Source organism: Aythya ferina (genome assembly GCF_964211825.1).
Source record: "Aythya ferina genome assembly, chromosome: 1".
NCBI classification, from domain to species: domain Eukaryota; kingdom Metazoa; phylum Chordata; class Aves; order Anseriformes; family Anatidae; genus Aythya; species Aythya ferina.
The window spans coordinates 128,819,996-128,835,978 of NC_140296.1; the positions used below are offsets into that span (position 1 = coordinate 128,819,996).

Sequence of the window (15,983 nt, forward strand, 5' to 3'; positions counted from 1 at the left end):
ATAACCAGGGACTATTTCAAAGTCCCCCCAAAAACAATTACTCAATTTAATGCATGGAAAAATTATTTTAGTTTTTTGTCTAAAAACCTCTTTGGATTTCTCCTCTTATTTTGGAGCCAGCTGTAGAGAAGAGAGCCAGGTTCCTGAAGATGTGATCAAGTGAAAACATTGAGAGATTCAGAAAGTTGCCATCCCAAGCAAGAAGATGCCACTTCTCAGCTCTTTGTTTCTACTTCTAGTAATAGTAAAATGGTAGAGGCTATTATAAAGAATATTGACTACTAGTATATCGGCCTGGTCCACTGATAGCGTTTGAACATTTTATTACTACTAGACTGCAACATAGCCGTAATCTGGCATTTTCATATCGATAAAGGAAATGCTTAAAGTGTTTACACCAAAACAAATATCGCAAACCACAAGGCTATATTAGGATTGGAAAGAGAGACTGCAGCACCTTGGACATAACTGAGCTAGCTTTAAAAGGATAAGGTCTGAGCCACAGAGGCTTCAGCCTCTATGAGACCATCATGGTTCCTGTACACCCCTTTAGTGGCTAACATCATTGCTGCTGCTGCTGGCACCATGACTGTTTGCACTGGTGTCAGTATGCACACTTCAAATGCATCTGTCTGAAAACCACCGGCAGAAGGAAGAATCTGCTCCTCCAGCTGCACCAGCTAGGCATTGTTTCTGGTTCCCTGTAGTCCTGCCCACCTGGCCAGGCAGCTGGCTACCTCGGGGAGCTCACCATGTCTGAAAAACAACAGTTCTAATGAAGTGCATAATTTTCAGCCATTTTAATCAGTTGCTTAAATCTGCTTAGTTTTACAGGACTACACCATCAGCTATTTATTTCAGTAATGGACCCTAGAGAAAATCCAATTAAAACAGAAAATATTTTAAATCATGCTCCATTAAAAATCAAATCAAATCAAATCAAATTTATTTTTTTCTTTAAAGAGTATCTGACGGTGTCCAAAACTTTGTTAGCATTAACAAGGGGTATTTTGTAAGTATCATTATTAGACATACAATAACTCTGTTACCAAAGGCAGTGGACATGAACACATTACACGTATTGTAATTCTGACAGGCATAATGGCCAAGATTAATTTCACACATGCATTCACACCCACACTCCTCAGATATGATCATCTAAACATTTATCTAAATAACTGAAAAAGAAATTGTAGCTTGCAGGTGCACTGAGCCGCCAGCAGCCTTTCAGGTCAGTCACGAGGACCTGGTTGTTAATCATTTGGCACACCCAGGAAAGAACTGAAATCAAGGCAAAACACAAAAACACAAAGCAAAAACAAAACAACAACAACAAAAGTTGATCTATATTGGCTACTCTAGAAAGAATAGGTCAGTCCTTCTAAAGGCTAGCACCACAGCATAGCACCTTCTTCCCTTCTTTCAGTGCTGATACATTCCTAACTATACTATAACAAAAGTCATGGATGGAATACCAATAAAGTGAAAACAATGGAAGACATCCTACAAAGACAGAAAACAAACAAACAAACAAACAAAAAACAGAGAAGGGATTCCATCACTTAGTTGTACTTTTCTGAATAAGTTTGATTTTTGTTTTATTTTATTTTATTTTACTTTTAGAAATCATCAGATGCAGTCAAGGCAGATGTATTCTGAAATAGTAATTCACAATGGGTCATGTCCAGGTTCTTGCAAGGACTAAAAGCTGATTAAATGGACATAAACAAGTTTTAAGGACAAAAGAAAATCTGTTGAGTAGGGTTGCAGGTATTTACTGGGATTCTACAGAGTATTACATTAGATTCTCCCTTACTGAATAATTTCATTAATGATTTGGATAAAGGAAGAATAACGTGCAAAAAGGCATACTAATCTGAATCACAGATATTGAATTTCTAGCATTTATGAACATTTTGGACGGAATGAGAGAGTACAAAGTGCCCTAAAAATGTTGGAAATATATCCAAGAAATAATAAACAAGGTTGCTCCCAGCATAAGCCAATTGAGAAGAAAATAAATGAACACTGAGACGTTTAATGGTTCAGTGGGTACTTCAGGGTTAGCAGAAACTGCTTAAAGCAACTTAAAGCAATTATTTTCTTTTTTTTTTTGGTCTGAAATGAGGAATAAAATGTGAAGCCCTTCTGAAGGTCTGTGGAGTTGTGACAGGCAGGAGATTCCAGCTATGCAGAGGTTCCTGATGGGAATATATGAATCCATGTCCTAAGTGGCCTTAATGGTTTTGCTAACACTTTTGCAACATCTCAAAAAGAAAAAGTACTACAAGAAGTCTTAACCACCCACAAGCACTGAAAGCTTCTGGAGAAAGAAGCAAAAAAAGAAACGGCTTCTCAGCACTTGAAGAGTGCTGAGAAGTGCACTATGAAGCCTGTGGATAGTCCAGATTGCCTCTCGTTAACCAAAGATCTTTTTAAATCAGGAACAACCCCCCATGACAACAAACCTGAAACTGGACTTTGTATCTTAATTTAGGGTTTTGACATGATGGATTTTTATTTTTACTTATTTTTTTACTTATTTTTGCAGAAAATAGCAGATCATTTTAATTTTGAAACACAATAGCTATTGCAACCTGATCCCAAAGACAGATGCTTTAATTGGTCCGTTCCTATCACGTTGATATTCTAGCATTAATGTGTGCCTGTTAACAGAACGGCTGGACTCTATTCACAGATTCATTCAGCAGTCCCCCAGTACTGAACTAAGCAGGTTACTAGTTCCCAAAACCTCTCCTCTGTTTTTCTGAGTCTTCAGATCACAGATACTGCACTTCTCTTACCTTCAAGGGGTTCTGATGGCCCCAGACTCCACCAGCAACAAATTTAATTCACAAACGTTGTAAGAAAGGAACTAATATACAAGCAAGAGAGCAAAAAACATGTCAGGAGTGTGAATTAGAACACCTCAGAGAAGCTCTAGTAGGTGACCAAAGCTGGCTTCAGAAAACAGCTGGCACTATCAAATCAGAAAAGGTAGTGGGGGAACAAACAAGCAAGACCTTTCAAGCAAGATCTTTCAATGGATGAGAGCCCTTAGATTAGAGCAGCTGCTGCCAAAGCCTCTTATGGGTAACAGGGGACCAGGCTGTGAACATTCTGTATTGACTGAATCATCAGAGCAGAGGGCTGAGTCAAGAACAGTGCTATGGTGGGCTTTTACTTGCTGAAAAACAGGCTTTTTTTGAAAGGAAACATTTATACTGTCTTAATCAAGCATCAATGCTGAATGCTGCCATACAAACATGTTAATAGCTATGAAAGTCAGTAAAAACATTCAAGGTTTTTTTCCCAAATGTGAAAAAAAAAAATAAGAAAAAAGACATATCTATCCCGAACAATGCTTTTAATACAGTTGACACATATAAATTACGCTTTCTCCAAATTTTGAGGCTGAGGCAGGCAGCCTTAAAAACATCAGTCTAAAATGAGCTATGTTTAGAAAGCAACCAAAATCATGGTTTTATAAAGTTTTAAGTGATACTTACCAGTTCCTATAACTCTTCTAAATACCCATGAATGCTGAAGAGAAGTTTTCTTATTTTCAGTTGTTTCTCAGGTGAAATTACACACTATTTCATTATGTCCTAATATCCACAGAACTTCTTTTTAATAGTTAATTTGAACCCAAATGTACACAGTGTTATCTTACTCCATAAGCATGGAAAAGCTGCTCTTTTTTGTTTTGATACCCTTAAATACTCTGTAGTTTTACACTATTTCTTACTAATAAAATCTCTCATGGAGTTTCCATGTTGTTAAAGAAAGCATAAAAAGAGAAAGCTCTCTGCAGTTAAACTTTTACAGCAATGGCAACAACTCACCTGAAACTTCTGTTCACACATAGTGAGGTCAGCATTTAAAGAGGTACATTTACCCCCACAGGGTATACTCACTGCTATAATGGTGACAGTCCCATTATGAAAATAACTCCATACAGAACAGGGACAGACACTGTTATTTTAATCCAGCTATACCCTCCACATGAGCAGCTTTGGTCCCTATAAGTATGTCTGTGGCACACTTCAGGTTCTGGTGCTGTGCATCTCTAACTTGTCTCCACCTACCAGCTTTTGAAGCAGGAGTAATGATTTCCAAGCACATATTACATGTTAAGTATTACACATATATCAGGTCTTTCACACTGTGCATGTGAGAGCAAGCAAGCACCCTAGGAGAAAAGCCCTGTTAGTGCCACGGTTTTAAGGAGAGGAAGAGTCAGTCACACACCCCAAGTCCACAGTTATTTTCTGCATTCTTTGACTGAAACGGGATGATCTGGATCAGTAAATATTGCATAAGGATTACACGGAATCATGTTTCTACCATAGGGAAAACAGCGCAGATGAGAAGAAACAATTCAGGTTTGATGGCAACGATATTTTTTGAAAGGTAAATCTGGTCAAGTCCTCTATAAGCTAGAAAAGTTGCCTGGGAAACTGCAACATCCTAACTGAGCTATCTAAACTTTTTAAGCAGCCTCTGTGTTTGCAAAGGCCTGAGCACAGACAGAATGAAATGAACAACAATGCATTTCCCATGGATGTCGAATCTCCTACTCAGTCAGCCGAATTCACACACATTACAAGGTGCAGGACAGGACCACAGTGACTTATTTTCATTACTTCACTGGGAGGAACTACTTCTACTCTATTCCATTTTAGTTCATTATACCACATCCCTCATCATGGTCTCTGAGCACTTTCCAATGAGACATAAACAAATCACTAACGAGTATGTCATGTGGCTGCCTCTCCCCTTTCATTTCCCAAAGGCCATGTTTTCTCTGTTTATCCTGCAGGTCAGTGTGGCTTACTATACACATTACCATAGAAGACTTCGTGAAAACTTATCTATTTGTATGTAATAGTTTATCCCACAATGAGTCTATAGAAGTCTCATCAGCCATCTGGTATTTTTATTTCTCCAGGCTGAGAAAGCAATCATGGCTAATCCTCCTGCGATCTATGGAAGTCAGGTTTTATTTCCCACTTTTCTGTACCAATAACTCTTTACAGTACAAAGTAGGCCAAAGACCCTAAAAATCTGTATATTCCTCAGCTCTTATAGGACCCTAATGCTAGGCTGCTGCCAGAGCAAATGTAGTTCTAGTCCAAAAGAACAAAATTCTCAGGGTGTCTAGTGAAAGATCAGATATGCTGTAGGAAAATCATTGCTTGCTGGGCCCTACAACCAATACACGTGTGTACTGAATTTCCACAGACCCAGTGGGAAATCTGTTACGTTTTAGTACATGAATATTAAAGTGGACGTGTTTTCAGGATGCAGTTTTCTGGAGCAGAAAATGATGTTTCACAAGTAACTTCAGGTAGGGTGCCAACTTAGGTGATCATTGCTCCCTGGCACCATCCCCAGCCTTGTGCCAGCCTAAGTCTTTGTGGGCCCAGCATGGCAAACTGATGAGGGGACTAACCTATACAGAACACAACTACTGTTTGAGAAAAAGATCCTTTACACTGGCTCAGCACGAAGTAACAAACAGCTGGCGAGGGCAGCTATCAAAGTGAGTATAAGCAGCTCTGCTGCTAAATGTCTAATCAGTAATTGATGCTGAAATATTAATGATCAAAGTATTTTTGTTTACGTTCTGCTTTCTTGAAAAGTAATAAATTAAAATCACTTCAGGGAAAAAAAAAAGAAACCGGCCTTCCTTTTTCCAAAATGCACTAAGATAAACCCTGATATGAGATACATAAGTTATATTTTAATAACGAAAATTAAACATTTACTAAGAAACTTACATATTGTAAAGACATAAGTGAACTAAAAATCCAACAGCCCTGGTGCAGAGCATGAAGAGAAATTGGTGATTGGGGCCAGATTATACTTAGCATGTGTTTTTTTTTTCCCCCCTCTTGTTTAAACATAAATATCCACACAATCACTCACCCAGTCTGGTAGGACCTTGTTCCCTTTGTTGAATTGAGCGCACCATCTCTACAAGATTTACAGTCTCTTGAGGCATGTTCCATGAAATTTCTAGATTATTTTCCCTGGCATACTGGAGAACTGACACATGAACTGAAGTATTGCCTGAAGTGAAAAGCAGAAAACAAACACTTTAAGCAATGCATATGAATGTCTTAAGATTAAATCTAAAGGATACATTATGGTTGTGTTTTACATTAAACACAACTAGGCATGGATTTTTCCATTATAGTGTGAAAGCTGCATATTCAATCAGAAGATCAAAACTGAACTATTCTTAGGGGAAAAACTATGCACATATTTCTGGAAACAGTCACTTTTCTGTTGAGAATCAGCATGTAGTATTTTGTCTCAGATTAATTTGACCATGGTCGGAGAATTTCACTACTGATCACCAAATGTTTTTCTTTTTTCCATGTTAAAACTGTCTAAACATCACTTTTTACATGCACATTGTTTGGCAAGTGTGGTAGTTTTATCCCCCAACCTTCCTGATGGCCCAGACTCACAGAAGACTATATTTCATTCAAATTTCTCTGTCATGTATTACTTGAGTGACATGCATCAGACTATGTGACATAGTTCTCCCAGGGAGCATGGCCTGCAAAGGGGAGTTAAGAGAAATTCCTAGTTTTGCCATTTTCTAACATCCTTATTCTGTTTATACATTATGTAGAAAGTATGAATAACACTACTAACAGAGAGTTGATATAAATAATCAGTGGCCAACTGTTGTAGAATTGAACAGGGCAATACATTGTTTATAATGATTGCCATAGTCTTAGAAGGATTTCTATTGCATATTGAAGGTACTTACAACACGTACATAATACATTACTATTTTTTATCAATGGCTCATAAAACATTTATGAATTAAGTTAATATTTATTGTGATTTCATGTACCAAATGTTGCAGCCCTATACAAATCCAGATATTGTTGATAGTTGGCCTTGATGATCTTGAAGGTCTTTTCCAGCCTGGATGATTCTATGGTTCTACCTACTGCACTCAACAATTTGTCCATGGTCTTCTCAAAGATTTTAAAACTAAGGCTGTAGTGAGAACTCACTTCATATTTCCATTATTTCTGTTGTGTTGTTAATGATGTAACATTTACTATTACAGGCTAAAGCTAAGATAAGCAAAACAGGCTAAATTAAATTGTCTATTGTTTTATTGCTTATTTTCTTTGTTTACTTGGCTTGCTTCTCTGTATCTTCCTTGTATACAATTTTCAGAAAAAAAAAAAAAAGTGTCTTCCAAGTATGATCTCTAACCAATATAAGTTATTCTAGACATACAGAAGTGCTATACTTTTCCTCTGTGTGCTCTCTAATTAGTATAACTGCTGGTAATCTTTTGAAAATATAGATATGATACAAACATGTCAACACACAGTGGCAAACACTAGCAGCTGACACACCATGAAAACCACAAAATGGTTTAATGCTGGATTGAATGCTGATTGGAGCAAGGGCACACAATTCCTAATTCACTGCTTGTGCTTCGTGATACTTTCATGTATACCAAGATATGTAGCATTCTGGAGGATGGCTGCGCTGATAATATCTCGGCTAAATGACCAGACTAGTGGTATACCTCCCATCAGTACATAATCTGCATGATCTTTGAGTCGAGCACTCCCAAAAAGCACCTGTCATCCAACATGGGTGAGGAACTAAATCTTAAAAAGACATATAGTGTGCCTTAGGTTAGCCCCAAACAGCCGATCAAAAATAGAAATGCTCATTCCAAAGACAAAAACCTTGCAGTCTGACCAAACCTGAAGCAAAAGCCCTCTGAATTATTCATTTTTACTTGAACCAGAACCAAACCTGAACCATTATTTTCAAGACTTTTGGAACTAATTCAGAAATAAAACAAATAAACATATACTTCTGCTTTTCTGCCATTGAACAGTTCAGCTAAATCTGCATCCCTTGACAGAGACCTCTTCACCTATTTGGTGTACTCACTTCTTGTGTACATTACAATAAAAAGAGAAGTTCTCATCACAGATGCTGTTCTAGCTATTTTGCATCACACTACTCAGTGAACTACATATCAAACCTTTAGTTGCCTGAACCAGAGGAAAACTGAACTTCATCCGAACCAAAAGTTTTACAAGCTGAATTTCCTCAATATAAATGTTTTGTTTTGTTTTGTTTTGTTTTGAGGGATTAGAATGGTGAAAAGAAATTGAGAGTTTTTGTTTTGTCATGTATAAGCAAAATAATGCAGAAAGTCTTTGTGTGTATGAGTTAAAACAGATACATACTGATATCGGCACTTTCAATAAATGCCTGTACAAAGTTTTTCATTTCCTCAAATTCTGATGCTCCAATATTGGAACTTCCATCCAGAAGAAACATGATATCCATTGGTTTGTTGCACAACTCTGGGGGGGGAAAGGAAGGAATAAATACATAAATAAATAGATAAATAAATAAATAAATAGATAAAATGTGTTTGTAGGTGTTTGTGGGGTTTTATTAGTAATCAAATGATAACCAAAATGTCATCTACTAATCTATCAGTAGAAGCAGAAATGGCAGATACCAGCATTTTGGGTAAACAAAGCAGGATAGCAACCATTTGAAACAGTAAGCAATGCCTGCTTAATGAAGGCCTTGAGATTTATATTTCAATTCTTGCTTTTCTGCTAATGTTATTTTACTCTTAGGGGACTAAAAAGTAAAAATAAGCCAAACACAAAATGAAGAATTTACCTCAGATAAAAGGAACTTGCTTACTTTCTTGAGGCAAGCAGATGAGAATACTTACTTCTGTCACTCTTCATACTATCTGAAAGCTACTGTATATTACTGAAAAATACAGCTTAAGTCTTCTAAGCCTATAGAGGACTGACTGCAAGTCAGTGAACTGTACTAATGAACTGGGGCAGCATCCTCTCACTCTGAAGGATAAATGGTCCTTCCTTGGCATTTGGACAAAATACTAAATGAGAGACGAGAATGTTCATAGACATGGAGTGGGAACAAAGAAGATAGGAGAGAGGGAACAGAAAATTACACAAAAAAAGACCTCCAACTTCACCTGGAATTTCTGTCCAACGTTTATGAGAGCAGCATGACTGCAGCACTAATTCAGGTGCTTCTTCAATAAGTGTGCTATAACTATGCAAGATTATTGGACTATTAGGCTGACTAATCTTTCTGAGCTCTTGGACATTTGCATTGGGTGTTATGCCTATGGGAATAACATTTATACTTCTGGGATGTCGCGTGATAACATCAGTGGAAGGATTGGCTGACACCATATATACCAAGTGAGGTACATCCTGCCTGCCCCCATTTACTGTTGTAAATGTGTGTTTGGAAATATAATCAAGGGCATGCCCAGTGTTGGTAGCCTTCCCTCCTTGGTAGGGTATGCTTCTCACTTTCTCAATAATACTTTCCTTTGACTGTATTTCCCTAAAGGAATACTCCAGAGTGACAGTGTCTGAATATTGCATGACAGTAACATGAATATTTTCTTTCCCTATGTTCATTCCTGTGATCACCCTCTCAAGGAACTTCTTGATGATATTGAAATTTTCCTCCCCTACATTGTCCGATCCTTCAACAACAAAAGCAATGTCCAGACTTTTTGGGGTGGGCTTTTCTGAAAGGGGTGGCGGTGCTGTGAGCATCCAAGGGGGATATCTGATGTTAGACATTGTTGGAGTGGACATAGCTTCTAACAGAGGATTTTCTTCAGGTCCAAGATCACATAGATAATCAATAAGGAGATCTCTGTTATCTGTTAGCTCCAACACATTGTTCATTAAGAAGGATCTACTATGTAACTGCTTTTCAATGAACCTGATCTGTTCCTCATTAACATATGGTCCAATCCCCACAGGTATTACAGTGATTTTTTTATTCTTCAAAGCTGGGATAATGGTGCGGACTTTTCCTGGAGACTTGCTTGCTATAAATAGTACAGCAATTTTGGCAGCATTGGTCCTTTCTGCTTTTCCAAACACGTGAAACACAATATATTTAAGGGCTTCTGCAGCAGACGCTACTTCATCACCTGTATATTTTATGTTTTGGACAATTTTTCTCATCTGGGATTGTTTTTTGACATCTTTAAGGCCAAGATAGATTGTGGTGCCAACCCTATAATATACCAGAACTGATACTCGGATTTTCTTTTGGGAGATGTGGAGTTTCTTCATCATGCCAGTTATGAAAGTCTTCAGTTGTTCAAAGTCCTCTTCTAACAGTTTATTGGAGCCATCCACTAGAAAGGCCAAGTCCATCATCTTGCTGCATGAGTATTCACTGGGTGGTAGTTCAATGTCCTCCTCTGGAGCAGGTGTTGTTGGTGTTAGGATTTCTTCCACTGGTTCACAGGATACACAGGATAAGTTCTTCCCTTGACACAGACTACAAAAATCACAAAGTTTAACAGTAAATAAATCAATGCTTATAATAACACATTACCCACATCTAACAAAAGGAAATCCACTGGCTATGTATCTCAGAAAAGGAAAAAAAAATAGTGATGGGGGGAGGGGAGGGACGCCTTCCATTTCTCTATAAGAAATTGTACAAAATTTTAGCACTCACTCAGAGAAGGAATTGTTTGTGCATGTCTGTTTAGATGCAGGAAGCATATGAAAACATATGGTATGTTTGTCAGAGGATACTCTTCTTATTACAGCTTTTGGTAGAATATTTAAAATCTGTGTCTAGGAATTGTCTAGAAACCCACTGAGCTTGAGCAATATGGCTACCTACAGGCCACTGGTGGACTTAACTGGCAGACATGGTTTGCTTCACAAGGAAGAAAAACCGTGAGGCAAATTGGAGGTAGGTAATACAAAGTAAAATCCTAGAGTAGGCAAGAGAATTTTGACTCCGATAGGACCTAGCAAACTCTGTAAGAAGGCATTGTTTACCTAGGTTTTAACCTTACTAAAAACAATAAGCATCCTTTTTTTTCCTATCTCTAAAGTGCACTAGTTTCCTTTTATTTTCCCTAATTTAATTTTGCTTTGAATGCAGCTTTGGCACATATCATCCTATATGGGTTTGTTTTTTTATTGTTTTGTTTGTTTGTTTGTTTTTAAATGTCTCTTTTGTTATCTTTCCTCTTTTTTTTTGTTTGTGTTTTTCTTTTAATGTCTCTTTTATGTTCCTCTTACTTACTATGTCCTGTTTTTGTGTCCCTACACACAAAAAGAATTATGTATTTTACTTATAGCTGTTTTCTCTTTTTCTTTCTATTTTTCTTCCCTCGCCATTTCTACTCACCTCTGTTAGTACATTTTCTCTTCCTCTTTCCATCTCAGTTCCTAGTTTCCTCTCCCTCTCTACCTTCTCCCCCCATCTCTGCCTTTTCCACTGTTCATACTTCCTTAATACCATGAGATTTTTCACCTCTGTCACTCTTCACCTTTTAGGAACTTATTTATAATTCCTTTATTTCTATCTTTAGCAAGGCTTTAACACTTCTTCCCTGCTAACTCTTGGTTGTATCATTCTCTTACTTTAGTTATCTGAGCAAAGATCATCACTGTACTCATGGACAGGGTAGTACAGATGCAGTCAATACACTTTCCTTGTACTACTGGACAGCCAAAGAAACAGTATAGGGAACATCTATGAAGGAGCAAGGACCAAAAAGTGCTCATTTTTACTGCCAGAGAAAACCATGGATGTACAAAATAAGCAAGTCAATACTAGAAGAAGGTACCATTTTCCAGGAAAATAAGTCACTTTACATGTGACATCTTAGTTTAAATTCTCCCAGGGCTATTTTCTTTCTGAGTTTATTTTAGTGTCTTTTTAATTGAAGAACGCACAGATACTTTTGGCATTAATGCACAGCAATGGAAGATTTATTATTTTAATCCTAATATGAACAAGACTCTTCTAGTTTCCAATTTTCTTTGGATATTTGCTATAAAATTCATTTTTGTGCAATATTTTCTATTGTTTGTACAGATGGTGTAGGCATCTAAATTAGGTGACAGCTATGCAAAAGGATGTTTCCCTAGTGAGGTAAGTTTTCGTAATGTTCTGAAATCTTTGTGACCGGTGGCCAATGTATCAACATTTAAGATAAATTATTATTAAGTATTACAAAAATTAGGGAACAGAGGTTCACGTTTGAAGACTCTTTCTTGACATTTTGATGCAATTCAAGGCTTTTCATATATAGTTATATATATAAATATATTTTATAAAATACATAATATATATACATATGTAATTTGATCAGTCTAATAGTCTAATGCCCTGAGTTTATAACACAGATGTATGCTAGCTCCAGCAAGACACCAGGAATTCAAAGTTCATACCCATTCAGAGTTTCTGTGAGATTCAAAGTGTTTGGAGCGAAGGTGTTCCCTTTTCCCCCAGGGCTCGGTGCTGGGGCCGGTCCTCTTTAATATCTTCATCGATGATCTGGACGATGATCTGGGCATTGAGTGCACCCTCGGTAAGTTCGCAGATGACACCAAGTTAGGTGCGTGTGTCGATCTGCTCGAGGGTAGGAAAGCTCTGCAGGAGGATCTGGATAGGCTGCACCGATGGGCTGAGGTCAACTGCATGAAGTTTAACAAGGCCAAGTGCCGGGTCCTGCACCTGGGGCGCAATAACCCCAAGCAGAGCTACAGGCTGGGAGAGGAATGGTTGGAGAGCTGCCAGACAGAGAAGGACCTGGGAGTGATGGTGGATAGTTGGCTGAATATGAGCCAGCAGTGTGCTCAGGTGGCCAAAAAGGCCAACAGCATCCTGGCTTGTATCAGGAACAGTGTGACCAGCAGGGCTAGGGAGGTGATCGTCCCCCTGTACTCGGCTCTGGTGAGGCCGCACCTCAAGTACTGTGTTCAGTTTTGGGCCCCTCGCTACAAGAAGGACATCGAGGTGCTTGAGCGGGTGCAGAGAAGGGCGACAAAGCTGGTGAGGGGCCTGGAGAACAAGTCCTGCGAGGAGCGGCTGAGGGAGCTGGGGTTGTTCAGCCTGGAGAAGAGGAGGCTCAGGGGTGACCTTATTGCTCTTTACAGATACCTTAAAGGAGGCTGGAAGTCTTTAAAAGACGTTTAGATGTAGAGCTTAGGGATATGGTTTAGTGGGGACTGCTAGCGTTAGGTCAGAGGTTGGACTCGATGATCTTGAGGTCTCTTCCAACCTAGAAATTCTGTGATTCTGTGATTCTGTGTTAGTCTGGGCTAATAGCTACTGCAGTTTTACAACTCGGTCTCTATTAAATATGGTCAAATTACATGATGGAAAACTCTTTTGTATTGACAGCATTATGAGTGACTAGTGAAAGTATCCATCAAGGGACTAGACCTCTGGAGAATGCCAAGCTTACAGGTAATACAAACCTTTGTGTAATATGCCACTGGGCAGTATACAGAATGAAAATCCGTCTCTGCCACTTTGCAACGGAAGACCCTAATCCCACATTATGGTGCATCCTTCTATTAATTTCATCATAGTTGGAAAAGCATTCATGCAGGATCAAGACACAGGATATCATCTTAAAATCTTGGGGAGATTATTTTTCCAATTATACTACAAACTTTCAACTGCTCATAATCTCAGAAAATTCTAGACTGAGTGCGCATTCAGATTTTGCACTATATATAGGATTTTTTTAGTACCAGCAAGAGGAAAGAGTTTTGATACCTTTACTGATGTTGGATCACACCTTTCACAGAAAGAAGACTGAAATGACTGAAGTTAATGGGGCCTTCTACACATGGGAAGAGGCATTTTTGAAAGGAATATTTGGATTTCACTTGCTTAAATTCAAATGACATCCAATAATCCCAACTATTAACAAAGAACCTCAGCTTCAGATTATATAAGGGGCATTGACATAAAAGAGGGTTTCCAAGCCTCATCTTCAGTAGTATATTTACAGCTAAGTCTTAACTTATTCATGGGGATTCACTCCATCTCTCTCCCATCATCCTACCCAATGGACATGCTATTTCACTGCATAAATCTTTCTGTCATACCAAGATTTACAGTGCTGTGGATCTTCTCTGTTCAAAACTATGCTCCTTCCATGTGGAATCTTGACATCTCCAACTGTACACACAGGACAGGCTTCTGGAGTGACACAATCCAGAGAGAGTTCATCGAGTATTTTCCCTGTTTTGAAATAGCACGGTAGTATAAAAATGCCAATATAAATTAATTGCAAACATAATTATTGCATTTAACCTGCTTAAATAAAAATAAAAAATAAAAATAAATATAAATATATAAAAATATATATATAAAAATAAAACAAGGTTTGTGAATTGGGTTTAAGAGTTCTAAATACTCTGCTTGTGTTAAGGTCACTCCAAGTTTGACACAGATAAATATGTCATTTCTTCATAACCACTTTTAGTGAGATACTGTAAATACATGTACTTAATGTATAACCTACAACAACCAGGACCATGCAGAAGGTGAACGTATCTTCAGAATGAAGTAATAAAGATACAAGGAGAAAATAGCTGTTTCCTTTTTATCTGTATATTACTGATTTTGCCCCATATTGCCTGCCTCCTAGCTCTGATCATACTGGAGTACAATTTAAACACCTAGTACTGAAAGCTCAAATATTATATTTAATACTTACATAAATTTATATCCAAGAAGGCTCTCCCCTCACTGTTCTGTAAATGTGTAAAAGAGAGATACCAAAGCCCAGACTAACTATTTCTGGTCTTAAAATACCTACTTTCTTTGCCTTCATGTCTTCTCATTCTGACCTTACAAGCTGTTTATTCATCTCAGTTGTCACTCTCCATTTGGATCTTGCTTGTCTTTCACACTTTCTCTTTCTGTCCATCTTTTCCTCTCCCCCAGGTATTTTTTCTAAGAGAGTTGATGGGAACATTTAGGCCAAAAGCTCATGCTCAGAGGAGGATAGCTGCTTGGCAGTCTCAAGGGCACTAGAGACCTGAAGGCAGTGAGAAGGTCAGTTCAGGTCAATGGGTTTCCCACACCACAGTAGGGTTGGGAAAAAAAGCTCTCTAAATAAGAGCTTTTTTTGAGTGTTCAGCACAAATTCATACCCTACAAAGTCAACAGCCCCTGACTCTGCTCCTGTCTCCCTTTCTTATTACCCTGTTCTCATTCTCTCATTCTTGCTGGCAGCATTCTAATCTCCTCTTCAAGGCACCATTTTTTAGTATCCTTTACACACTGTGCTCATCTCACAAACTCAAATCAGGATACCTAACCACCTTCCAACTTGCACAGTTAAGAAAACACACTGAAAATGCATCAGTAAGACTTGATGAGTTAACTTTAGTTTCTAAATCTTATGCAATTTCCAGCCTTAGCAATCTGTGAATATTTGGACTGTAATATTTCTTGTCATGCAACAGCAACATTCAGTGTGGAGGAAAAAAAAAATAATAATAACTGAACAATACCAAAAAGTAACAGGAGCAGAGCAGAAAAAGGTAAATAAATGACAAAATCAAAAGATGGACTTACCTGCAGGACAGTGCACATGGCATCCTTCTACACACTGTAGAGGGCACTTCAAAGGCTGTGGGTGCTGGCATGTTATAAGACAAGCGGGTCCACAGCTATTATATCGCCATTCACATTGATAATCTAATTCTTGTTTATTCAGGTGCTCACAGCTTTGTGCTATATAGTGAAAAAAATGTAGGCAGAAGATCAAACCAGACTATAGTCACTATGCCTCTCAAAACAAAGACAACAAACTGAGTACAAGGTGGGCCATATATGCATAGCAAAAGAAAAATGTACATCTTAAAATAACTTTTCTTTTTTCTCTACTACGTCCATGGCAGGCCACGTCTTCAAACTTCTTTTTTTATATATAATGAAATACTTGCTCTAGATGAGAGAGATTTGTTTTTGATAAAAACAATTGCAAAGAATTGACACTAATAAAAAAAAATAAATAATAATTTAAAAAAAAAGTTCAGAAAAGAATATTTCCCTGGATTTGGAAGGACGATGTCACTATGAGCTTCTAGCCCAGTTTAATTAAAGAGAACTTCTCTGGA

At 37.9% G+C, this 15,983-nt stretch overlaps 1 protein-coding gene and 1 long non-coding RNA gene across 4 annotated transcripts in view; one reads left to right on the forward strand and one right to left on the reverse strand.

Annotated features, from left to right (window-relative positions):
* VWF (von Willebrand factor) overlaps positions 1–15,983 on the reverse strand; it is a 145,581-nt gene that overhangs the window by 56,998 nt on the left and 72,600 nt on the right. For both annotated transcript variants that reach the window (XM_084508850.1, XM_084508851.1), the window contains exons 26-30: positions 15,439–15,597; positions 13,959–14,094; positions 9,029–10,368; positions 8,250–8,369; positions 5,932–6,075 (exon numbers count right to left, since the gene is read on the reverse strand). In XM_084508850.1, coding sequence (XP_084364976.1) covers positions 5,932–6,075; positions 8,250–8,369; positions 9,029–10,368; positions 13,959–14,094; positions 15,439–15,597 — 1,899 coding nt within the window. The remainder of the gene's footprint in view (positions 1–5,931; positions 6,076–8,249; positions 8,370–9,028; positions 10,369–13,958; positions 14,095–15,438; positions 15,598–15,983) is intronic.
* LOC311431413 lies at positions 10,674–13,949 on the forward strand. 2 transcript variants are annotated; one of them, XR_014689407.1, is made up of 4 exons: positions 10,674–10,794; positions 11,932–11,988; positions 12,349–12,427; positions 13,243–13,949. It is a non-coding gene; the product is annotated as an uncharacterized lncRNA (long non-coding RNA). The 2 variants fall into 2 exon arrangements; XR_014689408.1 differs by lacking the exon at positions 12,349–12,427.